The following is a 27,600-nucleotide window of genomic DNA, read 5'->3' as shown; positions in this document are numbered from 1 at the left end:
TAGCTAGATATGCTTTTTAACAGAGGTGAGTACTGAGAAAAACACATAAACTCATAAATTCAGTCTGATTTCAGATGAACAGTCAGGTATTCTGCAACATCTTTGGAGTAGGTTCCCTGAGAGAGAAAATGAATAATCAACTGATCTCGTCAATATAAAATAAAACACTGTCCTTTGAAAATCCATATTCACTTACCAAGGCAGTACTACGCACTAGAGTAAGCAAGTGTGCTGCTATTCTCAGAGAAGGAAAGGACCAAACCATAGGTAACTTGGATCAAGACTGAATTTAAATGTGTAAGTGTGTAAGGGAGGGTGACAAAGGAAGCAGGTAGGTTCCTTCCTCTTATTTGTCATCTACAGAGTCGTTTAACTAAACTGCAACAGTAACAAATATTTTTTGAGTGGAATAATAACAGAAAGCCATTATGCTATCTGAGAGACAAAGAATGTGGTGAGAGCTAAACCATGGAATCCATGGCATTGCAGTTGCCAGCTGTATAAAAGACTCCTTCTAATATTGTTTTTTTAAAGTTTTTCTTCCATAGCAGGTAGATTTGTCAGGCAGCTCAAGTAATAATGTAATTTCTATACTGATTTATGCCAAATGATCCATGGCTAAAGTTGGATGTAGACTGGACTTGGTGCAAAGGCTCATGGGGAAAGGGAAAAGCAGAGACATGGGACATGCTGCTGGAACCTCCTTTACTGTCCAACACATCCCCTAACTCTCCCAGGACAGCCCTGGGAGTTTTTCAATATCATCAAATGTGAATTATCTCCTCACAAATACAACTCTACAACATATGACCTTTTTTGTTTCTTGAAATTATGTAGTATTATTTACCCTTAAGCATTTCTTCCAACAAAATCACCAATAGAATCATCCAATATTTTCCTAATGGACACTTTAACTAAAACAGTCTTGGAAACTCACTCTTACTTGACCCAGGATATAATTAGTTGACTACTGAAGATCATACACTTCTTTGACTTAGACTAAGGATGTATAAAGTTTCCGTAGCATATCTAAAGCTAAATATTATTTAAAAAAAAACAAAAAACATGCTTTCGCCGCTCCAACTCCCAAAAGAAATAGATATGGTGTGTCTGCTCATTCTCACTGTGTATCAGTTGCCTGCTAGCCACCATTACTGAGGTTTTGAGGATGAGAAAGCTGAAAGTTGATCTATTTAACTGGTTCTACAGGGAAAAAAGGAGGGAGGATGAGGAAGAATAGGTGTAGAGTTGGCTGCTTTCCAAGCTGCTCCATGGCATGAGTCAAGGAAAGTGGATAAATAGTTTCTCAGTGAGGTAGGTGAAAAGAGGGATTTTACTGGGATTTAATACTGGACTCTAAGAACATCTTGGGGACTCTAAAGGCTGGATATAATAAAATAAACGAAGAAAATCCATTGCTGCCGGTGCTGATCCACCACAGGCAAACTGGGGAGAGGGACTAAGAGAACCTACGTTTCAGGTGGCACCATGGTGTATCTTGGTACAGTGATATCAGAGATCAAAGACACTGCTGAACTGATCCATAGGATGAGTTACACTAGATCCTTGTGTAGCAAAGACACCCCAGATGAACATGAGACATGAGAATCAATGAACTAGAATAGAAGACACAGAGAAAAATCCACACATATACAGTTTCCTCATACAAAGGTGGCATAAACACACATTGGAAAAAAACTAGCCTCTTCAACAAATGGTGCTGGGAAAACTGGAAATATAACTTGTCTCTCACCCAGCACAAAACTCAATTCAAAGTGGATCAAACACATAGGTATTAGACCAGAAACCATGCACTTACTAGAGGAAAATGTAGGCCCAACACTCCAACATGTTGGCTTAGGAACCAAATTTCTCTACAAGATTCCTAAAGTGCGAGAGGCAAAATTTAGAATCAATAAATGGGATGGTATCAAACTGAAAAGCTTCTTCACAGCAAAGGAAACAATCAAGAACACGAACAGAGAGCCTACAGAATAAGATAAAAATCTTTGCTACCTGCATATCAGATAAGTTCATTTCCAGGGTATACAAAGAACTCAAAAAACTTAACACCAGAAAAATCAAATAACCCAATCAATAAATGAGCAAAAGAGCTGAACAGACATATTTCAAAAGAAGAAATATGAACAGTCAACAAAAATGTGAAAAAATATTCAACTTCTCTAGCAATGAGAAAAATGCAAACTAAAACTACACTGAGATTTCATCCCACTCCTATTTTATTGGCAATTATCAAAAAGACAAGTAATAATAAATGTTGGCAAGGATATGGGGGAAATGGTACACTCACACTGTGGTGGGACTGCAAATTGGTACAACTGCTCTGGAAAGCAGTATGGGGATACCTAAAAAATCCATGAACTACCTTTTGACCCAATAATACTACTCCTCAGTATATATCCAAAGGAGCTGAAATCAGCATAGTATAGTGATGTAGTCATATCAATGTTTATAGCAGCTCAATTCACAATAGCTTAGCTATGGAACCAACCTAGATGCCCATCAACCGATAAACAGATAAAGACAATGTGGTATAAATACACACAAACACACACACACACACACACACACACACACACACACATACATACAACATACACACGATGGAATATTAGTCATAAAGAAGAAGGACTTTATGACATTAATCAGCAAATGGATGAATTTGGAGACTACTATGCTAAGTGAAATAAGCCAATTCCAAAAAAATCAAAGGTCAAATGTTCTCTCTGATATGTGGATGCTAACACACAACAAGGGGTGGAGGAAAGAAGAACAGAAGTTCAGTGGATTAGATGAAAGGGAATGAAGGGAAGGGAGGGTGGACAGGAATAGGAAAAACAATGGAATGAATCTGATCTAACTTTCCTGTGTACACATGTAAATACACCAGTGTATTTCAACATTGTGCACACCCACAGGACTAGGATCTTAGTTAGAACAAGAAATATTCCATGTTTGTATAAATATATCAAAATAGATTCTACTGTCATGTATAACTAAAAAGAACAAATAAAATTTTAAAATGAATATATGAACTTTATAATTTTCATTTGTAACCATATGGCCATGTGAACATTTTATTTTACATATAAAAAATGCCTATATATGTTGCATTTCAATAAATCTATGGGAAGAATATTTTATACCTTTAGGTCCAGTCTTATTTTTTCCCTAATTAGCAAAGGATATTTATATGGCTGTGTTTCCAATTAAAATTACAGATCTTATTTAAAAAGTGTTCATTGGAAGGGCTTCCTGATATATAGCTCTGGAAGTATAATCATGTTTAACTACACTTACTGATCATCACTCATGAACACAATACTGTGCCTGGTATTGTCTGCAACAATCAATTGTGTACATCCTATTGCCCAGTATCAAGGATTTCCTCAGGTGGTTATGGAAGAGCCAATTGTCTAATAGACTACAGAGAAGTATATTCAAAGGACAAACAAAAGAGAATGAGATTTATTCAGAAAGTGGGGCAGAAAAAATGAAGCACTGAGAAGTCCAAAAGATGAGGCTGAGGAAATTTCAGAAAAATGGACAAACAATAAAAAAAAATTACTGAGGATTTATGATATACCAGACACAGAGAGATAGATATAAATAAATAAACAAATAAATAAGATAGGTACTAGTATTCAAGAATTCAAAGTCTAGTTGAAAATACAAAAATATCAAGAAAAAAGATTTTTTTTAATAGCCATTAAGATGGACCCAGGTATGAATAGTGGAGCTCACTAACTCTTCCCTCATTTTTTACTTGGTTACATTTTTCATTCCAATCACTAAACGATCAAAATTCCAAAAATTTCTAACATCATATTAAATAAATGCAAAAGCATGCTGTATTATGTAGGCCTTTATTCAGACACTAAACTACAATTGAGCTGTTTACAAATAAATTTAAATAAATATGCAAGAAATTTTCATATAAATCAATTAATCATATCAGCCAAGATTAAGGAAAATCTTGGTTTTTTTCTTTTGTGGCACTGGGGATAAAATACAGGGTCTTGTGCATGCTGGTGTGCTCTACCACCAAGCTACATACATCCCAAGCCCAATAAAGTATTTATTAAATATAATATGTGTGTCACTCTACTTGGCTAAACAGGTACTGAGGTGGTGATATTAAGGGTCAAACCCATTAAGTCCATTTACCCATCACTGCTAAACATATGGCTGCTCTAGTTTCTAAAAAGCCCTAAATCCAAATCACCAAACTGATGTAAAATTCTTTTTTATATGTATCTAGTCTTTAAAGCATTTTTTTTGTCTAATTAGTTTCAGTCTCAATTTTTTTTTTGCAATCTATCAAATTCACTTTATGACAAAATTATCTAAATGTCAGAATGACCTCCAGGTTCTAGAGAGTGAGTCATCTTGAATGCTAGGAAATAAGTCATTTAATTTGATGAGGGGTCAAGCCCAGAGATATCTACATTACATTTCAATAAAATTTAACATCAATGGAATAGGATGGGCTATCTCTGCTTTTAAATTCTGTAAAGACCTAAACTTTTCAAAGTCATTTTATCACTATAATAAGACTAAAAATTCTGACAGGGCCTTTGGAATATTATTTAACCAACTTCCAAAGATTTCCACAGTATTAGTGAAAGGTACAAATATCTCAACATAGCACTTTACCTCTTCACTTATGTTTTAAAGTCTAACTTCATTTGCTAGAGCAAGCTCATAATGCTGCCAACCAGCTCAAAACCACAAATAAAACAGTGATGATGGTAAGAAAATATCACTAAAAAGCACTGTGTGTACCCTGCACATTCTCAGCCTTTTAACATTTATCCAACAGATATGTACTGGGAATCTAAATGCCAGACCCTGCATTGAGCCCTGGGAGTAAAACAAACAGAAGTCACACAGTTGGTATTTATAGTTCAATAGGCCATATTTAGGCCATGCTTAAAACAATAATAGATATAGAATTCTATGTTTATTTTGTATTAGAAGTTTCATCATCTTACTCAGTATCTCCTAGTGTACTATAAGGGTGCATTTTAAGAGTAACATTTGTAGGGTTGTACTAATGTCAATTTCCTATGTGATAATAGAGTTTTGCAAAACATTACAACTGGTGGAGACTGGGAAAAACATAAAAGGGAACTATTAGTTTTTATTACTGCAGATGAATATATAATTATTTCAATAAAATGAGTAATCAGGGATACAAAATATAATTTTTCATAAATTGTCATAAAATACTTGTGGGTTCTAAGATCAACTAGGGTATCTTTATTTTTTTAATTCATAATCTTCTTAGTAGTAATTACAAACCTTAAGGATTCTAGCTCTTACTCTCTTTAGTATGAATTTCAGCAGTAGTTTCCTACCTAGTCTCACTGCTAATGTCTCCAATCCCCTTATATAAGTACAATCTCATTATATCTTCTTTTAGTATAAAATCCTCCAGTGGAATTCCAGGGATACAGTCCAAACCCTACCCATGACATACAAAGTTTCCCCAAATGTGGATCTTGCCTACCTTTCCAGTTTCTAATGCCTGCTACAGACCCAGAACACCCCCTGCCAGGCCCTATGGCTGGCACAGCTAGCTGGCTGCTCCTCCCAGATGCCCTTCCCAAACAGTAACTGGACAGAGGCCTGCATATCCTCTACTTTTCATGCACGTGCCATTTCTCTTCCCTTTCTTCATGAACCCACTGATCCTTGTTTGTGTTTCAGCAGTGCACTGGGAGACACAATTAACAGCTCTAAGACTCTGGAAGGTACATTATCCACATTTTTTCTCCTTATATCCTTAACACTTCGGCACTCTATCCAGAATTTGGGGGGAGCACTCAAATGTATGTTGAAAGAATGATGACTTTTAATGAGCTTTTTAAAACACCAATTGCAAAAGTGAAACCAAGGCAGAAATCACTATATTGTTAAAAAAAAACCCTGATTTTTATTTTATGAGTCCAAAGGTTTAATGTATGAAACAAAAACAACTAAAAAGGGGTTGGTTGGGAAGGGATATGTAAAATGTATAAGCAGAAACAACAAAGAAAATAAATTTCACTTATCTGTCCCCACTCAATTGAGAAGTTATAGCAAACCACCAAGGGGAAGTAAGCCAAGGGAATAGTAGTCACCTTATATGCTGACATTCTGCCAATCAAATATCGCTGTACAGCAACATAGATGTAACTATAGATATGGAAAAAATGAGATCAATTTAGAGGTGTCGATATAAAAACAACTATGTGCTATATTATGTGGAAAACATAAGTAGAGAATAGTCTGCTCTTATTTGTATAAGGCAATGGGTAAAGAGTGGGCACGGTGGCATGTGCCTGTAATCCTAGTTACTAGGGAGGCTGAGGCAAGAGGATCACAAATTAGAGGCCAACATGGGCAACTCAAAATCTGTCTCAAAATAAAATAATAAGAGCTAGGCAGTGGTTGAGTGCTTAGCATGCACAAGGCTCTGGGTTCAATCCCAAGCACAGCAAGGAAAAAAAAAAAAGGACTGAGAGGTAAAGGGAGCTAGGAGCATGTAAACTTGAATACTTGGGAGATTTCTGAAATAACTGTAGTAAGCCCCTGGAGAGAGTAAGTAGGGCTCTGAGATAGGAAGATGGTTTCACAGAAACTACGTTTTAGTCTGAACTTTTTTTAGTATGGGTGTATATTATGTTTTCACTTTGTAAAACTAGTTTCACAAAAAACGAGTAGAAGTCTCGTCATGCTCGCCATTCAGAACCCACCACTGTACTCTAATATCCACACCCGAGGGAGAGGTCACTGTAATGAATAGCCAGCACTAATGTGCATCTTGGATATCCAGCCAACTCAAGACTTAAAAAGACTTTAGCAACAGCCTCCCTCTTAGTGCAATCATGAGAGGCTTTGAGTTAGAAATTATCTGTTTAAGCCCTGTTAATTCACAGGACTATGAGAGAAACTAATACATTGTTTTAAGTCAAGAGAAAAAGGAAAGAACTAGGTAAAGGTTTCTGTTTTGAGCAAGTAGAATCTATTCTATCCTGGCATACCACTAAAACAACATTTAAAGAAATTAAGAAAAAAACTGTTGAGAACAAAGAGAAATGAAGACATGCCAAGGAGAATTGAAAAAAAAAAATGCCTGCAAATTTGGAAACTGTAAGACATGGGTAACTTTCAGCAGAAATGAGGTACCAGGGGTGACTAAAGGTGTTTTCTAGAGAAACTGAAAGGCTCAGTGGTGGGCAAGAGTGAGGTCTGGGCTTCTGAGCTGGAGTGCTAAGTAAAAGCCTAACAATAGGTGCAAAGCTCCGGCCAAAGCAAGCAACTATGAGAATAGACTAAAGGTATTTTTAGAAATGTATGAACACGAAACATTCATCTGTTATGCATCATTTCACAGGAAACTTTTTGAGGCTATGCTTCAACAAAGTGAGGGTGATATCCAAAAAAGTAGAAGACAAAGAACAAAAATAGGGACCTAAATCACAAGGGCAGCTGGGTGGTAGGCCTGCAAACAGCCTGTCTACAGGAAACAGCCACTCAGAGGTCTCCAGAGACAGAGGGAATTGACAGACTATCTGATCTATGGAAACATTTGAAAAAAAAAAAATCACCAACAAACATGGAAAAGACCTGAAGGAAAAATTAAGCATCTCTACTCCAAAATTTACCTACGTTTAAAAGAAAGAGTAAGGCAGTTATTCAGGATAGGGAAAACAAGAATGGAAATGTAATCATAGATACTATTTGATTCTACAGGAAATGACATTTTAGGTAGCCATTTAATAATGCAAACAACAACTAAAAACAACTGAATATGGAGAAGTGAGCCATGTTTTAATAAGAAGTCAATAGATAATTTCTAAGATAAATTAAGAAGTAGACCTAATACCTAGAAAAATGGGAAAAATTTAGAATGTGGTGCTTATATTATAAATTATAAATCTTTGAAATTGATTTTTAAAGCTGATATATGTAATATAAATGCTTTATATTTTAATTAATCATAATTATTACTAAGTAACTATAAGAATAATCACAGGAAATAAAATAATTGTTAGGTTCTATAACAGAAGTCTGGCGAGGAATGTGGCTCAGTAGTAGAGCATTTGCCTACATGTTGTGAGGCTCTGAGTTCAATCCCTGAAAAAAAAAAAAAAAAAAAAACAGAAGCCACTGTGCATATTTCTCTGGCTAATATTAGTGCTAAAAACTGAAAAATGGCAAGGGGGTGGGGGGAAAAAAAGGGGAGAGAATTGAACAACAGCAGAGGAGGTAGAGAGGGATGTTGGGAGGGGAGGGGAGGGGAGGGGGGATAGTAGGGGATAGGAAAGGTAGCAGAATACAACAGTCACTAATATGCCATTATGTAAAAATGTGAGTATGTAACAGAAGTGAGTCTGTATTATGTATTTGGGGAGTTCAAAACCCAATTGAGTCGAATGTATGAAAGATGATATGTCTTGAGCTCTGTAATGTTTTGAACAACCAATAAAAAAAAAAAAAAAAAACTGAAAAATGCCAGAAAAGCAGTGTTGTTAGTCTAAATACGAATTGAGAAGACATTATTTTCTTCTTTCCTGTAATTAGGACATAATCTATGCAGAATCTTCCTTATTTTAAAAAGTAAATCAGTGGTCTGGAGGTATAGTTTAATGGTAGAACTATGGCCAAGCATGCACAGGTTCAGTCCCCAGCACCACATGAAGAACAAGAAGAAGAAGGAGGAGGAGGAGGAGGAGGAGGAGGAGGAGGAGGAGGAGGAGGAGGAGGAGGAGGTGGAGGAGGGAGGAGGAGGAGGAAGGAGGAGGAAGGAGGAGAAGGAGGAGGAAGGAGGAGGAAGGAGGAGGAAGGAGGAGGAAGGAGGAGGAAGGAGGAGGAGAAGGAGGAAGGAGGAGGAAGGAGAAGGAGAAGGAGGAAGGAGGAGGAAGGAGAAGGAGAAGAAGGAAGGAGGAGGAAGGAGAAGGAGAAATAGAAATAGAAAAAGAAAAATCAAGATTGTTAGTTTGGTAAATGAGAGAAAATACCTAGAGTCTTTCTCAGGAAATAGTGCCACAAATGTGCTTTGACAAACACAAAATCAGAGTCAATGTTTTACTCCACAAAATTTTAGTATGATCCTTTAACCTGGTATCACCAAAATCTCTTCGTGATTGGAACATTCAAACTGACCAGGCAGACCAACTACTTTCAAATAAATACCTTCCTTTACTCTTAAAAGAAAAGAAATATGTTAATACTTGTTAAGACTTTATTTTCTACAAACACATTAGTAATGATTTTCAAAATAAAGGAATAGAATCAGAAAATGGATTGTACAAAACAATTGATGTAAAAGGAAAAAAATCCTTCAGAAAATGTAGCATCCCATCCACCAAAACAAACAAACAAACAAAAAACCCCTCTCAAGTCTCTGAAAATTACCATTATCATTTCAGATTGTGTTTCATGTTCTAGAATGAGAAGGCCAAGGAACTAAAGACAACTGTCTTCAAGTAGGAGCACCATGAAGAACATCATCATCATAACTACTGAATAAAATGACAAACTAAAGGACTGGACACACTACTTACATGCTCTGTAGATTTTCAGCTTCATGAAAAATGAAAGGAATCACTACGCTGTATTAGATTTCCAAAACTGTACTAACAGTAAAAGAATTGATTTACTGAGAAATTTCTAGGTGCTAAAGCAATAACTATTAATAACTAAAATGAAAATTTACAAATAAAATTCATTTTCTTCTTTCAAAGTAAAAATAATTGTAATAGTAAAAAATACTTGTAGTTCCAGGTACTGTTCTATAAACTCTACAAAGAAATTAATACATGAAGCTGGGGATATAGCTCAGTTGGTAGAGTGCTTGCCTTGCATGCACAAAGCCAAATGCCCTGAGTTCAATCCCTAGCACCACCAAAAAAAAAAAAAAAAGAGACCTGAAGAAAATTAAATTTCCCAATGTTTACTTGACTAGTAAGTGCTACAGCTAGGATTCATATTAGGAATCTTGATTTTTATGATTGGTAAAATTTTATGGAAAAGAAATATGTTAACTCTGTAACTTAATATATAACTTTTAATCTATAAAATAAAAACGTGGTGTAGCACACTAAATACACATATACATATACAGTAACTATGTTGGGAAAACTAATAACCCTAATGAATTCTATACGAAAGCTCTATTTCCTATATATTCTCTCTATATATGTGTTAGAGAAATACACATTTATACACACACATATATACAAAAGTTTCCTTGTAAATTTTATTTGGTTAATAATTACTGTGCATTTTAAAGTTTCTTTACTATAATTTTCAAAGAAAATTAAAAGTACTATTAATCTAGTACTTTTTAAAAACCACCATTAGGGAGTAAATGCTATTTAAGACCGTAATAGAAGAAATAGCTTTACACATGAGAAATATTTAAAAAGAGAGACTGGAACAAAATGTAACAAATAAAGTATATTATGCATTTAAATAGCGTAAATAAAAATAAACATGGGAAATATACTAGCTACATATTGACACAGAATAATTCCTCAACTTACCTGCCAGATAGAGGGCAAATGATATAAATCTGTGGTAGCGAATGAGGAACTGAAGCTGTTCTTCTCTTTGAACAAATGTAGCAAAATAATCAGCCACAGTCTCTCCATAGAAAAAGTAGTTTACACACAGTAGAAAGTACCTATAATTTAAAAACAATTAACTCCTTTAAATATTTGAAGCCTTTCCCCCCTCAAACTCAACTGAATAATTCTCTACATTTTGATGATACAAAACCAAATTCAGAAGACCAATTCAAAATCAGTCAACAACTATCTACTGAATAGAGTTCATGTCTTTAACCCAAACTATAATGCCAGAGAAAACAATGCAGAAAATACAACATACACACTGAAAATTAACTCCCAAGTACTCAAAGTACAGTTTAGTGCTTTGTAATAGTAACCATCAGGACACATCCCCACCTGCTCTAAGAAGATTGAGAAAGGAAGAAGAGTTAGTCTAACCTTCTCCCACTGTCCTGAACACAATATTGGCATCTTTTTCTGCTCTTCTCAATGCTCAGATAAAGGGAAATTGGACAAAAGGACCTAATGGCAGGTAAAACTCTCTAGGAGAAAGATTTTTCTCCCCACATTTTTTTTTCTTTTTCTTTTTGTAACAAGGATTGAACCCAGGGGCACTGGCTTTGTAATCATGGACCAGCTTTCTCAGCCTCTGGAGCTACTGGGATTACAGGTGCATGCTACTGGGCCCAGCCCCTACATTTTTAAATTGGTGCATTACAGTTGTAGATACTGATGGAATTTGTTGTTACATATTTGTACATGCATACACTACACAATATAACAATATAATTTGGCCAGTATCATTTCCCAGCATTTCCCTGCTCCCTCCCCATCTCACCTGCTTGGTCCCTTTCCCCTACTGATCTTCCCCTTGAGTTTTAGGAGCTTCACCCCCACCTTTCTTTTCCTTTTTCCTTTCTAGCTTCTGCATATGAGAAAAAACATAACTTCTGAGTTTGGCTTTTTTTGCTCAACATTATATTCTCTAGGTCCATCCATTTTCCTGCAAATGACATAATTTCATTTTCAATTATGGCAGAATAAAATTCCATTGTGTATATATACACCACATTTTCTTTATCCACTCATCCATTGATGGACACCTAAGCTGGTTCTACAATTTGGCTATTGTAAATTTTGCTGCTATAAACATGAGTATGCATGTATCACTGTAGTATGATGACTTTAATTCTGTATGATAAATACCAAAGAGTGCTATAGTTGGGTCATATCATAGTTCCATGCCTAATCTTTTGAGGAACCTCCATACTTATTTCCATAGTAGTTGTACTATTTAACAATCCCACCAACAATGTAAAAGTGTTCCTTTTTCCTCACATCCTTGCTAGTATTTGTTATTATTTGTATTCTTGATGACTGCCATTCTGACTGGTATGAGATGAAATCTCAATGTAGTGATTTGCATTTCCCTAATTGCTAAAGATGTTGAACATTTTTTCATGTACTTGTTGGCCACTGGTATTTATTCTTTTGAGAAGCATCTTTTTAATTCATGTACTCTTTATTTGTTGGTTATTTGATTCTTTGGTATGAAGGGTTTTTTTTAGCTCTTCATATATTTTAGATATTAATCCTCTGTCAGAGAATAGCTAGCAAAGATTTTTTTTTCCCATTTTGTAGGATCCTCTTCACATTCCTAATTGTTTCTTCTGCGGTGCAGAAGCTTTTTAATTTGATGCCATCCCATTTATTAACTCTTGGCATTATTTCCTAAGCTTTAGAGGTCCTGCTGAGAAAGTAGTTGACTATGTTTTTTTTACCCTAGATTCTGGTCTAATTCTCTAGGAGAAACTTTTTAAAATTTCATAAATCATCTGTCCCTCCTCTAGTGTGTCCCCTCCCTCAGACAGAGGGTAAGCTCAGAAAAGGGCTGATAAATACTGCCTTAGATAGTTTCTCTTTGCCTCCTGCTCTGGAAGGCAAAGTCCTAGCTGGCTAGAGAACAGTCCAAGAAAAAAGAGTGGATTCTCTCAGGTTCTCACAGATGGAATGATACCCCACTGTTCCCAAAGTAAGGACAAGTATTCTTTTCCCCATCAACTGCATTACCTTCTTCAGTTATCCTGTGATATGGCTTCGACTCCTCTGTAAGGCTATCAAGGCCTAACCTAGCCCACCAATCCGATGTTTTGCCCATTATTCCCCAATAAATACCTCTGCTCAGGAAGGTCACCAATGTAACACCATCTGTAGTACACGCCATACCTAGACCCTGATGGGTCCTGCTTCTCCAACCCAGAGTACTCTTCTCATCCAAAGCTTGTTTTTATTTCAGAGTCAGTTAATCTCACTTTTATTTTATTAAGCCTTCTATAATCACTGGAGCCCATCCTGATTTATCTTTTCTTTTCCCATACTTAGTAGTATTGCATGATGTAACATTTAATTGTTCTCTAATTACTTTACCCACCTAACATTTCCCTTACATTTTGCTATTACTAACAAAGAAAACCTCTAGGAGGAAAATCAGCTATCACCAAAATCAAGAAACTGTTTTCACTACTCTAAACCCCAAAGATGATAGGTTCCTTGGCTGATACTAATGAAACAACTATGCTAAAAGGCATGACCACTTAGGTTAAATATAAACTCTTATGATATCATATCTCCTGGTCAAGGTCTTGATAGCTATGAGTAAACATTTAAATGTTGAAATCATCCAATGATTTTTTTCTAATTTTACATACATTCGTGTATATAAAATATTTTGTATTCTTTTCAACTGAGGAAAAATAAAGTAAAAGATTATGAGTAAACATTTTGATAAAATTATGATCCTAAAAGATATAAAAATGTATGATACAATGTTAAGGAAAAAAAGAAAGGTATCTATATTTATTATAAATTACATATCTCTACAAAGATAGAAATATGAGCTATGAAAAAAGTTGTGATAAAACAGGTTATTTCCTTCTTTTCAAAACTGTATTACATTCTTTTTATTTACCTTTTTCCAAAATCAATCTATAACATAAACTGAGTGGACAATGATTTATCAGGATGTTGCTTTTATAAACTTTAGAAAAGAATCAGATTTTCAAACTGGAAACAGATTTTACTTACCAACTCAGTGTTCTGAACCATGGAAGATCATAAGAATGATAGACCCTGTAACCTATAGTGATGATTTCATGGAAGCATTTTACTTGGATGCCCAGAACCTGAAACCAAGAGAGAATATTATATTTCTCAAGGTTTACATTTGTGTTTGATTATATGTGTTTTAGAAATTTTTAATCTATAAATTTTTTAATTCATGTAAATGACAATTCAATATTCAATGTCTCTAAAATCAAGTGATGGCCTAAAAGGTAAGTAAAATGATGTTTTATTCAAAAAGGTTTGAGACATCTGCCCCCAGGTAGGGGGTGGCCTTGGAGTTTAAAGTTTGAGGGATAGAGTCTGGATGATCAGACTACTTCCATTGTTACTACTTCATTTCTTTAGACTGTTCCTACCAAGATAGACAATCTTTTTGTCCAATTTTTTCATTTTTGTTTCTTAAGTTACCCTAGAAAAATGATCACGCATGAAAATCTGCTTGTACATATTTATCTTTAACCATACATTCTGGTGTACTTAACAAAGAATAAAGATATCATCAGGACAAATAGTTAGAACATCTTCTACCCAGTCATCCAAGAAATGGGAATGGTCTTTTTATTCTCACTGCTGAGCCAGGTCTCTGGTGGCCAGCAACAATTCTCCTCATCAGATCTGTGCTATGTACCATAGCAAATTATCAGCAGCCTTCTACATCTGCACACTATGGCCTGCCAACAGAGTTCATGCAGTTCTGTTGGTAGTGTCCTAAATGCATGCCTAGTAAATATGTTTATCAATTTTTTGATGTTCTATTTAAACTGCTATATCACAGATCTTGGTGAGGGCAATTCCTCAAGTTTTCACATCATATTTATTAGGACTTTGCTTAGATCAATTCCGAGACTCAGAGGGCTAATGGCAAGTTGAACACTTATAAACTTAGAGATTAAAATCTTTGTGAAGGGGCTGGGGATGTGGCTCAAGCAGTAGCGCGCTTGCCTGGCATGCGTGCGGCCCGGGTTCAATCCTCAGCACCACATACAAACAAAGATGTTGTGTCCGCCGATAACTAAAAAATAAGTATTAAAAAAATTCTCTCTCTCTCTCTCTTTTAAAAAAAAAAATCTTTGTGAATGCAGCAGAACTCTTTTCAACCTCTAGAAAGAAAACTCAAGGGTTTTTGTTTGCACAGATCTTTAGCTAAGAATAAATTTTTAAGTTTAAAGAGGTTTTTTTAAGTCAAATATTATGTTATAAACCATATGCAACTTCCTAAAGCATAAATATTACTATCTGGTCCCTCTCAGGAAAAAAGCTTACCAAACTCAGTCTGAGGATATACTCTGGGACTTCTTTTTAATATCTTCACAAATTAGTTTTACCAAACTTACTGTTTAGAATATTCTTAAACTGATTTTTCCCCATTATGCTTTTTGCAGGCCAAATCATATAAGAGAGCACAACTAGTTACAATCATGGCTTTAAAAGCACAAATTAAAAGAAAAAAAAAGGATGAAAGGAAGAATCTGTGTTAACGAGGTGTGGGCAGTAGATGATAGGGTTGGGGTGATTTTTTAAAAATTTGTTTTAATTTCAATATACTTTTTCACCTTTCAAAATGGAAAAAATTAAACATTATTTGAAAGTAAAGTAAATGTAAATGTGTCAACTCATAGCTATAAGATAGAAAGAACATTATACTAACTAGTATAAAAAGTACTTTTAGAAGAAAGTTGTTAAATGTATTAGAAAATAAAGAAAAGAGGACAATTAAATTATTCTTCAAATAACCTTTGTATATAACATCAGAAGTTCCAGGATTACTTCTTAAAAAAATAATCACAGAATGGAGACAATGCTCAATATTAAGATAAAGTAGCAAAGCCATGCTATTGATAGAACCAAAGAACTTTTAAAATATCAAATGCACTGATGCAATTTCTATGAACATATTTACTTGAGAACAACCATTTGCACTATATGTAGTATTTTACTGAGAAAAGAAAAGTATTTTAAAACAGCACACATATATTTATATGATCATCAACTATAGTTGGCAGGGAGAATTAATATGGAACTCCTGGGAAAACAGAATAGAGGGAATTCAAAACATTAGAGTAAAAATCCTTAAAATATAAGTATTATTCAAGGCTGAGTGATTATGACCCATTTATGCAGAAATTGGTACTGATAGCAATCAATGTTCACTGGTAGAATTCCGTTGATCCAATTAATTTGTTAAGAGTCTTAAAAACAGCAACCAATACTTCACTGACTACTTTACAGTTACTAAGGACTCAAAAATAACACAGGGCATCATTCTCAGAGAGTTACAGTCTAGCAGGGAGGAAGCACTCAATTACACTACCATGTGGAAGGAGTCAAATGTGTGTATGTACAGGCCCAGAAACCTGTAGCAGCGGGTGGTGGTGGGCTGGGCCAAAGGAGAGGAATGTGCAGTCACTTGATAAGGAAACTACAAATTGCTCAGAGGTGCTGGAACATGAAGGTGAGGATGAGGAGAGACCAGGAGCCTGGTGGAAAAGCACTAGAAAACAGCTCAAGCCTGCACAAAGGAGTGGAATAACAGGAACAGATGTGAGGATCTGGGACAAAGGAGGTGGCAAGAGTACACAGGTCAGAGGACGTGATCGCACTGCACATGAATGAGCATCTAATAGGACAGTAGCAGAGGAATGGAGGAAGAGATACAGGACACCTCGAGGAACTGGAACAAACTGGATTTGACTGTTGAGGAAGCTGGAGGGCCAAGGGAAGGCAGGAACATGCAACGACACCAAACAAGGTTTGGGAAGGAACACAGATTTACACAGGATGGCCGGGGGAAGGAATGAAGTTCAGATCTGGAAATGCCGAGTGAACTCTGGTACTTACAGATTATACCAATGAATGCTATTTTCACTTTGAAAATCTATTTCAAGAAAATAATCTTATATATGAAATTAGAACTTATACTCGAGTAGTTCAAGATATTGTTATTCATAATAAAAAAATAACCAGAACATAACCTAAGTGTTTAAACATCACATAATAACTTAAATGAATTATGATGCATTATCTTGAATCTATCAAAGCTGACAATGATAAAGACCACTTAACAAAACAAAACTTTGGACATGATTGGCTTAAAAAGCAGGAGACAAAATTTTAGTCACAACATTATTACAACCATGGTTTTTAAAGTGAAAATTAAAAGAAAAAAAAAGGATATAAGAAAGTATATCAAATGGCTGTGTTAACTGAGTTTTGAGTAGCTGATGGTAGGGGTAGGGTGATTTTTTTTTTTTTTTTTTTTTTTTTAGAGAGAGTGAGAGAGGAGAGAGAGAGAGAGAGAGAGAGAGAGAGAGAGAGAGAGAGAGAGAGAGAGAATTTTTAATATTTATTTTTTAGTTCTCGGCGGACACAACATCTTTGTTGGTATGTGGTGCTGAGGATCGAACCCGGGCCGCACGCATGCCAGGCAAGCGCGCTACCGCTTGAGCCACATCCCCAGCCCCGGTAGGGTGATTTTTTAAAAATTATTTTTGAAAATAATTTTAATATGCTTTTTCAACTCTCACAATGGAAAAAAAGTAAACACTCTATTTGAAAGTAAATTATACTCAATGAATTAACAATTGTTATAGTAATTTTCAAAAAGGGAAAAACCTCTTAGAATGTATATTCATATTTACCTTTAAATTAAAATATGCTTTAGTAACTACATACTTAGAATGCATGAACACAACATGAACTAGAAATTAAAAACTGAAGGACAAAGCTCCTTTTATTTTAAATAACAGTAGTATGAATTCCATCTAATAGTAGCTATCATTTCCTAGTATTAAGTTTTTTTTTTTAAAAGAGAGAGAAGAGAGAGAAAGAGAAAACTTTTTAATATTTATTTTTCAGTTTTTGGTGGACAAAACATCTTTATTTTATTTTTATGTGGTGCTGAGGATCAAATCCAGCGGCCCGCACATGCCAGGCTAGCGCGTTACCGCTTGAGCCACATCCCCAGCCCCAGTATTAAGTTTTTAATAAAACTATGTCGAATTAGTCATTACTGAGTGCTGACATTATAAAGCAAATACAAACAAGGTATATCTATACTTTTCAAAATTATAAATTATCCCATTAGAAATAAGAATATAAAGACTTTAAAACACACTAAAGGCTGGGGTTGTGGCTCAGTGGTAGAGTGCTCGCCTGGCATGCATGAGGCACTGGGTTCGATCCTCAGAACCACATAATGTAAAATAAAGATATTATGTCCACCTAAAACTAAAAAAATGAATATTAAAAAAATAAAAATAAAATACATTAAAAACATCAACTGAGAAACAACTGTGTATGTCATTCATATTCCTTTGACATAAACATAGTATAAAAGTAACCTATGTATATATATTCAATAAACTTAAATATGCAACAAGAGTTCAAATCTACTTTAACTACATCTTTAACACTCCAATATTCTTTTCTTTTTTCATAATACCTTTGTTTTTATTTATTTATTTTTATGTGGTGCTGAGGATTGAGCCCAGCGTCACATGTGCTAGGCAAGTACTCTACCACTGAGCCATGACCTCTGATCCTCTTGTATTTTTTCTGATTAAACTCACCAATCAAAGCAAACAACTTGTAATAAAACTACATTTTCCTTTCAGGATAGAAAAAATAAACAAAGAAAGCCCAAGTCATTTTGGCAGGTTTATGATTCTCTTTTTAAAAATCACAATCTAAATTGGCATGAATGTTTTTAAAAAGAGGATTTTGAATTTCATAAAAGAGTGGCTACATGGTCAGTTGGTATACAAACTAAGAAAGGCTAGCTTCAATTTGATGCTGTTTGTGCCTATGCTGCTTCTTCATATGATGTGGGCTAATACTGGCCTAATTATATTGCTGTATTGTGGCTAAAAAGTAGTCTTCATCCAGTCAACTGGATAGTTTGGGAAAAACGTTAAGTTATTCATAGGGGTGCCCACCAAATCAGCCTAAGTCAATGCATCAAGGATACATTTGCAATATCTCAGATCAAAATTTTCTTCTATAGATCCTCTAATGGGCCAAATCATCTCCAATATTTTCAGTAGCTCCTCAGTGCTTTCCAAATAAAATCCAAACGTCTTCACATATCATTTCAAGGCCTTTCCAGGATCTGATCCCTATTCATTTTTCCAGGTTCAAAGGCCCAGTACTCAAGGAAAAGCACCTTTCTCTAAGGTATCCAGCCATATAGAACTTTGCTCATAGTACTCTCTCCACTCTGGCAGAATGCTGGGTTCCCAAAGGTTCCTTTAAGCCTCCAAGCCCTACTGAGCCCCTGACATCACTTGGTCCCAGGTCCACTCTTCCCCAGTCCAATACACCCATCATACAGCCAACTGTTCTCCACAGACTTGCTAATTAAATGCCTGAGTTTTCAAGCCTGAGGGGGGTCCTGTTACTGCTGGATTCAAAGATTCAAAGACTCAGAAAACTAGGAATTAGAGGTCCCCTCCAGCAATCTCACCAGACACCCACACACGCCTATCTGGCTTTCAAACTGGCATTCTCTACCCTCACATTGATTCTGGCCTCTCAATTATCCATTATACTTTTTCCTTTGTTAGAAAAAGTGTTTTCTTTAAGACGCCAGAGAATTAATAGAACTATGAAAGTAATTTCTTACTCATTTTCATTTCCTTGATATCCCCAAGGAAGTACAAAATTAATGAGGGAAGAAAGTGTAAAAGAGGTGTTATAGCCCTTCGAGAGCCAATTCACATTGTTTCATGAGGTTTTTGTTGTTGTTGTTGTTGTTTCTACTTTCACTTGAAGACTTATTTTTTTATAATATAAAAGGAAAACTCTTTTATCATGTTGCCCTTAAGCTTATCATCTACAAATAGGATAGAGCATGGAGTTGGGAAGACAAGGTACATGGGTACATGCATTTTTAAGTAGGCAAGAGCATTGAAAGAATAGAGGTGAGTATGCAGAAAGAGGTCAAATTAGCTAAGAAATGGATAAAGAAAATAATAAAAGGGAAGGAGGGGGCTTGCATGCCTGGGATTGTGTGCAGGTAGGCATGCACTGGGAGGGCAGACCTTAAATAACAACAACAACAATAATGAAGAGGTACACAGTGCACAATCCCAAGAGCATACTCTCACTATTCACTGCCAAACCATGCTCAGCACCCTGAAAGTACATAATAAATTAGTTGAACAAATGCTTTTTTCCTCATGCCCACCACAATGAGATACACAGCAATCCTCTGTATATGAGGATCTTCCTCTAGGGTCCTCCCTTCACCTCACTGATTACTCCTATTCAACATGTATATCACAGTTCTCTGTGTTTGGCACAATGCTTTCGTAGAGTCTCCTAGCTCCTTCTCTGTTCTTATAGTATTATTCTTTATTTCAAATGCTCATCATAGTTTTCAACCAGATATAGATAGAGACACATATCTACAACCAATTCTTTAAAGTGTAGGTAGCAAGCTCCATGAAGGCAGAGATAATCACCTTCTTCCTTATACCCCAGAACCAGCACGAAACCTGGCACACAGCAGGCATCATGGAAGCATTTATTAAACAAATTATGAGCTCAAAATAACTGTTTGTCTTCAACCGTTGGGATTCTCATACACAGCGAAAACCCAGACTCCTAGAATGGCTTCTCCTGGCCTCTGCAGTCCCATCGCTAGCTCCCTCCACATGTTCAACCTCAGATCCTGCAACACACCATGTTCTCCCACTACCTTCACACCTTGTCCATAAAGTCCCCACCTTGGAAAGTCTTCTTGTTTAGTCACCTTTTTTGTCACTGTGACCAAAATGCCTGACAAAAACATCTCAAAGAAAAGTTTATTTTGGCTCATGGTTTCAGAGGTTCAATCTACAGTCAGACTCCATTGCTCTGGGCCAGAGGTAAGGCAGAAGAACATCGTGGTAGAAGGGTGTAGCAGAGGAAAGCTGCTCAGCTCATGGAAGCAGAAAGCAAAGAGAGATCAAGGTACCAGAGACAACATATAAACCCCAAAGGCACAACACCAAGGAACTACTTCCAGCCACACCCTATCTGCCTACAGTTACCACCCAGTAAATCTACCACATGATCAAGCCACCATTTGGGACACAGTTTTCATAATCTAATGACCTCGCCTCTGAACATCCCTGCATCACCACCTGAGCTTTTGGGAAGATACCTAGTATCCAAACCATAACACGTTCCCTGTCTAGTCTCCAGGACTCTGGAAGTCCTTCCATCCCTCCCCTCAGACTGCACTACATGCTTTTTTACTGTGCTTTTCTAATAATGTTCTCATTGGACTTATCCCACTTATTTACCACAGTACTTAGTCAATGGTTATCTAAAGGTCTTGGCCATTGCACTAAGTTCCTTGGAGACAAGGATCTAGCTATAATCATATATATGCCGAAGCTGTGTGTGTATTTCTGTCAGGTCTAACACTCAGCACAATGTTGAACACATGGAAATACACTTGGTCTCTTCTGATTGAACACACTGGCTATTTACAGGCAGAAATGATTAGCCCAAATCCATTCATGACCTAGAAGATGCTTAAAGGAGCTAAATTTGCTGTTAACAAAGCATGGATTACCTTCTTTTTTATGAAATATTGGAATTACGTCAATCATATATAAATGCTGAAAAACAGAGCAAGAGACACTTAAGAAAATGTCAAACACTTACAAGAAGCATCAGCATAAAGGATCCCATATAGATGATCAGGAAAAACATTGAAATCATAGTTAGAGTAAGAATTCCACGAATCCACCAATTTTTCCACCTACAAAGAAAATGTTAATAAAGTTAGTATTTAATGATATCTTTTAAAGTATTTAATGATATCTTAAAAGTTTTTTAGTGTGGTTTCAGTATAGAGTTGCTAAACTTAAGAATTTTTCTTAATTATTCCTTAAGATACCCTACTTCACTTTATGTACTAACAATAGCCACTGTCTAAGAGCTAAATTAAAATTTGAGATTATGTTAGCCAGAGAAGGAAAGAAATTTTTGTTAAATGTGAATGGGGATGAGTCATGAGGTTAGAGAGTTAGGTGGTCAATCTGGCTGTGAAAGTCATACATCCTACCAGAGATCACATGAAGGGAGAGACCAGTCAGGTTCAAAAGCCCTAGGAAAAGATGATGCTCAGTCCTTTGGGATAGTAGGTTAAAAAATCAGTAGCTATTTAAGAATATGGTGTAGAGAGCATGGTCTATCAAAGAGAAAAAGTAATGAAAGGATAATACAGAAATGAAACTGGAAAGTACAGTGATTTTGGTGAAATGAAGGTTCCTGCGATCTAACAGGTTGATCACTGAGAATAAGGACAGACCAAACACACTTCCTTCTCATGCTTAAAGTGTGCTGTCTGCTTTTTGTGATAAGAGGAAAAGTATTTTCTTTTTTAATTAATTATTTTTATTTATAAGTGGCAGTGGAATGCATTACAATTCTTACTACACATACAGAGAGCACAATTTTTCATATCTCTGGCTATATATAAAGTATATTCACACCAATTTGTGTCTTCATACATGTACTTTGGATAATAATGTCCATCACATTCCACCATCATTTCTAATCTCATGCCCCCTTCCGTCCCCTCCCACCCCTGTCCCCTATCTAGAGTTCTTCTATTCCTCCCATGCTCCTTCTCCCTACTGCACTATGAATCAGCCTCCTTATATCAGAGAAAACATTTGGCATTTGGTTTTTGGGGATTGGCTAATTTCACTTAGCATTATCTTCTGTAACTCCATCCATTTACCTACAAATGCCATGATTTATTCTCTTTTATTGCTGAGTAATATTCCATTGTGTATATATGCCACATTTTTTTTTATCCATTCATCTATTGAAGGGCATCTAGGTTGGTTCCATAGTTTAGCTATAGTGAATTGTGCTGCTATAAACATTGATGTGGCTGTGTCCCTGTAGCATGCTGCTTTTAAGTCCTTTGGGTATAGACCAAGGAGAGAGAGAGCTGGGTCAAATGGTGATTCCATTCCCAATTTTCCAAGAAATCTCCATACTGCTTTCCATCGTGGTTGTACCAATTTGCAGTCCCACCAGCAAGTGTATGAGTGTACCTTTTTCCCCACATCCTCCCCAACACTTATTGTTGTTTGTCTTCATAATAGCTGCCATCCTGACTGTAGTGAGATGAAATCTTGGAGTAGATGTGCATTTCTCTAATTGCTAGTGATGATGAACATTTTTTCATATATTTGTAGAATGATTGTATATCATCTTCTGAGAAGTGTCTGTTCAGGTCCTTGGACCATTTATTGATTGGGTTATTTGTTTTTTATTTGTTTGTTTTTTTAGTGTTTAGCTTTTTGAGTTCTTTATATATCCTAGAGATTAGTGCTCTATCTGATGTGTGAGGGGTAAAGGTTTGCTCCCAAGATGTAGGCTCTCTATTCACCTCACTGATTGTTTCTTTTGCTGAGAAGAAACTTTTCAGTTTAGTTTGAGTCCATCCCATTTATTGATTCTTGATTTTAATTCTTGCACCACAGGAGTCTTATTAAGGAAGTTGGGGCCTAATCCCACATGATGAAGATTAGGGCCTACTTTTCTTCTATTAGATGCAGGGTCTCTAGTTTTATTCCTAAGTCTTTGATGCATTTTGAGTTGAGTTTTGTATATGGTGAGAGAAAGAGGTTTAATTTCATTATGTTGCATATGGATTTCCAGTTTTCCCAACACCATTTGTTGAAGCGTCTATCTTTTCTCCAGTGCATGTTTTTGATACCATTGGCCTACCAGTCTGTTTTGGTGCCAATACCATGCTGTTTTTGTTACTATTGCTCTGTAGTATAGTTTAAGGTCTGGTATAGTGATGCTACCTACTTCACTCCTCCTGCTAAGGATTGCTTGAGCTATTCTGGATCTCTTATTTTTCCAGATGAATTTCATGATGGCTTTTTCTATTTCTATGAGGAATGTCATTGGGATTTTGATCAAAATTGCATTAAATCTGTATAGTGCTTTTGGAAGTACGGTCATTTTGATAATATTAATTCTGCCTATCCAAGAGCAAGGTAGATCTTTTCATCTTCTAAGGTCTTCTTTGACTTCTTTAGGGTTCTGTAATTTTCATTATACAGATCTTTCACTCTTTTGTTAAGTTGATTCCAAAGTTGTTTTTTTTTTTTTTGAGGCTATTGTAAATGGGTAGTTTTCCTCATTTCCCTTTCTGAGAATTTGTCACTGATAAACAGAAATGCCTTTGATTTATGGGAGTTGGGGAAAAGTATTTTCTTATCCCTGAGCCTTTCTTTGTTCCTCATGGAAGAGTATCCCTGCTGGTATGGCACTGGCTCCTGCTGTACTGAGAACTGTTCTCCCTCAACCCTGTGCTATTGGCCCAGGGATGCCTAATTGCCCACCTCCTACCACCACCACCAGGAGCCTCAGGCTTCATCTCCAGTGTACTCTACAAATAATATCACTCCTTATGTGATCATGTCATAAAAAATGTAGTAGCTGCTATATGTAAAACCCAGAATGAGTCTAATTCATGGATGATGGTATCTGAATCATCTTATAATCTCTAAAACCTGGCATGATGGTATACACCTGCAGTGCCAGCTACTGGAAAGGCTGAGGTGGGAAGATACCTTTAACCCAGGAATCCAAAGATCGTATGGACAAAATAGTGAGATCGTGTCTCAAAAAAACAACAAAAAAATCTGAATGTACCTATATTTCTGAACCTAAAATTGTTGGTGTTTTTTTAAGATTTTTATGATTTTTTAAATTACTGATAAGAGCATTTAAATTGTTATAAAACATTTTGATTCATATAGTAATAGTAACATGTATTTTAAAGCATGGATTCTCGTTCCCTTTTCATAACAGAAATATTAGCTTATTTCATCCGTTTATAAGATACTGATTACATCCCTTGCTTTCAATCACTCTCCTACGTAGTTTAAAAACTTCTTTTTCAAATAACCCTTTCACTGCATCATTGCTAAACTCAAAGATGTAAAATGCAAACAACATTAAATCCATGTACTTTTATTCCAGCTTCACAAGGGACTCAAATTTAACTTAACCCACTTTATTTCCCTCTGCTGTTTAACAAACTATAGAGATTCATACATTTCTCATGAGATATAAGCTTGGGGCTGAACTAAAAATGGGTACAGAGTCAAAAGTGCAATAGCAGAAAGGTTCCATTTAGTTTTATAGTCATAACTGTGGATTAATGAATGGATTAGAAACTGGGCTAAGTCACAAAGCTAGTCAGAGATAAACAGGGAAAAATAAGCCAGCCACTGGTATAATCCTTCCTGTTTGTATGAAACCTGGAAACATGTTTAGCCCTCCTTATGACTGAATCTCAGATGTGGAATTAGCAAGACTAACTTCTACAGAAAAGGACGTAGCAGAAGCAGCAGCAATCAGCCCCTGGAGGGGTGCTGCTCAGTCCAGGTAGCTCTTATGTCCAGCTCTGAGCTTCAGACAATGGCAGGTGATAAGAACCAGAGATTTTAAATAGGAAACCTACTCTATTCACATCATGCCAAAATGAACCGAAAACCTAAGCCCTTAAGGAACACATTCTATCTGGTTGTCTTTTTTAATATGGACATATCTCCTCCGCGCCCCCCCCCCCACAAATTCCTCTCTTTCAATAAGAACAAAGATTTAATTCTCTTATTTTAATTTAAATGACTCTGCCTTAAATTTCCCAAGAATATCTAATATAAGGTTAAACACATAAAAGATTAACACATACTTAAACATTCATTGATAATGTATCTTAGTCCATTTTGGGATACTATAACAGAATATCTAAAACTGGGTAATTTATAAAGAACAGATTATTTTGCTTCTTATAGTCTGGAGGTTAGAAAGTCTAATATCAAGGTGTAGCATCTAGTGAGGTTACCACATTGACCCAGGATGGAAGGTAGAAGGGCAAGAGGTCAAGAGAGGGTCAAACCCACTTTTATAAGCTCACTTGTGATAAATAACCCAGACCTATGATAATGACATTAATATATTCATGAGGGCTTTTCACCACTTATTATGCTTCACTTCCCAGCACTATTTCATTTGTGATTATGTTTTCTATATGTGAACTTTGAGAATCACATTAAAACCAGAGCACAGTACAAACCAAAAGTCACCTTTCAAGGAGAAGCACTGGATTCACAATAAAGTGTAATTATGTGGAAGGCAGGAATCACTCCTATTTAAAAAAAAAAAAGTATAGTCTGGCTCAGAATTTTAAATTCTCCATTTCCTTTTCCATATTACAATGATCACATCAGGGGAAGCCTAAATTTTAAGTCCAAGTCATCACACCAAACCACCACCCATGACTGTTTCTGAGGATCTCATTCCAATTCCATGTCCTCAGGACCCATATGAACTAGAAATGAGTACATAATTAAGCATCATCCTTAACAGTTATCATCTTAGGGATGGGAGTTTGCTCAGTGGAAGAGAATGTGCTTGCTTGCTCAAGACCAAGGATTCAATCCCCAGCACTACAAAACAAACAAACAAAAGTAATAATCTCAAGTAGTTACACACATTGTTCATTCTTATTGTTATTATAACTAGTAGTTGGCTTTTATTTCAAAAGTTAATGAAAGGTTTTTTTTTTAATTACTTTAGTAAAGACACAAGCATCATGAGTCATTGAGAACCTGTATTGGGAAGGCAGTTCACAATAATCAGAACCCAGAGGCAGCCTGAGGAATGAACAGTATCCAACAGGTGGGCCATCAGACAGAGTAGGAATTTGGAGAAAGTCTACCACTAACCTCTGGCCAAAGTGGACAGTAAGTAAGCAGAGAAAGAAGATGGTATTAGAAAGTTTAGAAGCATGAGTAAGGCTACAACTGGATGTTTCTAGGGTTTCTCAACCTTAGCTCTAGCAATGTTGTGGGACAGATCACTCTTTGTCAAGAGAGTCTACCGTATGACACTTAGCAGCATCTCTGGGCTCTACCCACCAGCTGCCAAGAAGGTAGGGCTTTACCTTGTGACAACCTAAAGTATTTCCATATACTACCAAACATTGGCCAGAGAAGACATCCACTAAGGGATAGAGGGAAAAACCTAATTGGCCGGTGCACAGACCTACACACTGGTCACGAAATGGACTGAGGCAACTTGCCAAGTGCGTGAAGACCACTTAGGCCCTCCTGGCATTATACAACAAAGCCTTAAAAATGAGCACAAACCTTGGCTAAGCAATTTCATTATATAGATAGATAGATAGATAGATAGATATAGATAGATACAAATATATGTTGATGGACCTTTTTTTAAATTTTTATTCATTTTTATTATTTATATGTGGTGCTGAGAACCAAACCCAGGGCCTTACGTGTGCTAGGCAAGTGCTCTACCCCTGAGCTACAACTCCAGCCCCAGTAATTTCATTTTTAAAAAATTTTATCCTCAGGCAATAATTATGGATTCTAAAAAGAGTTAGTTACAAAGCAAAATGTTTAATGCAGAGATGTTTTTAATCATGAAAATTCAAAAGCAAACTAAATGCCCAGCACTCGGTGCTCAGCTGGATAAACTGGACAACAGCCATACGATGGAATGTGTCACGAAGCTACTAAAAATGTTTCTGAAGTGGGCTGGGAATGTGGCTTAGTGGGAAAGCACTTGCCTAGCCTGAGCAAGGCCCTGGGCTCTATCTCTAGCACTGCACAAAAAGAAATGAAGGTCCTGAAGTATATTTAAAAATATGAAATGTTGCTCCTAATAATACTACAAATTAAAATGAGAACAGCAAGGCAGAAAACAGTATGAGCTCATTTCTACATTATACACACATACACTTGATGCACAAGAAAAAGTTTCAAAGGGTATATACCAAAGTAATATAAATCCAAGTTATGATAGGAGGATTATAGGGCTTTTCCTCCTTAGAATTCATGTA

General features: G+C 36.1%; 1 protein-coding gene across 2 annotated transcripts in view; it reads right to left on the bottom strand.

Annotated features, from left to right (window-relative positions):
- Positions 1 to 27,600, bottom strand: part of Cds1 (CDP-diacylglycerol synthase 1) — a 67,732-nt gene that overhangs the window by 19,566 nt on the left and 20,566 nt on the right. For both annotated transcript variants that reach the window (XM_021735940.3, XM_005339303.4), the window contains exons 3-5: positions 21,360 to 21,456; positions 13,668 to 13,765; positions 10,557 to 10,696 (exon numbers count right to left, since the gene is read on the bottom strand). In XM_021735940.3, the coding sequence (XP_021591615.1) occupies positions 10,557 to 10,696; positions 13,668 to 13,765; positions 21,360 to 21,456 (335 nt within the window). The remainder of the gene's footprint in view (positions 1 to 10,556; positions 10,697 to 13,667; positions 13,766 to 21,359; positions 21,457 to 27,600) is intronic.

Source organism: Ictidomys tridecemlineatus, chromosome 9 (genome assembly GCF_052094955.1).
Source record: "Ictidomys tridecemlineatus isolate mIctTri1 chromosome 9, mIctTri1.hap1, whole genome shotgun sequence".
Lineage (NCBI taxonomy): Eukaryota > Metazoa > Chordata > Mammalia > Rodentia > Sciuridae > Ictidomys > Ictidomys tridecemlineatus.
Note: the sequence above shows the minus strand (reverse complement) of the source record. Positions and strands in the feature narration are given on the sequence as shown.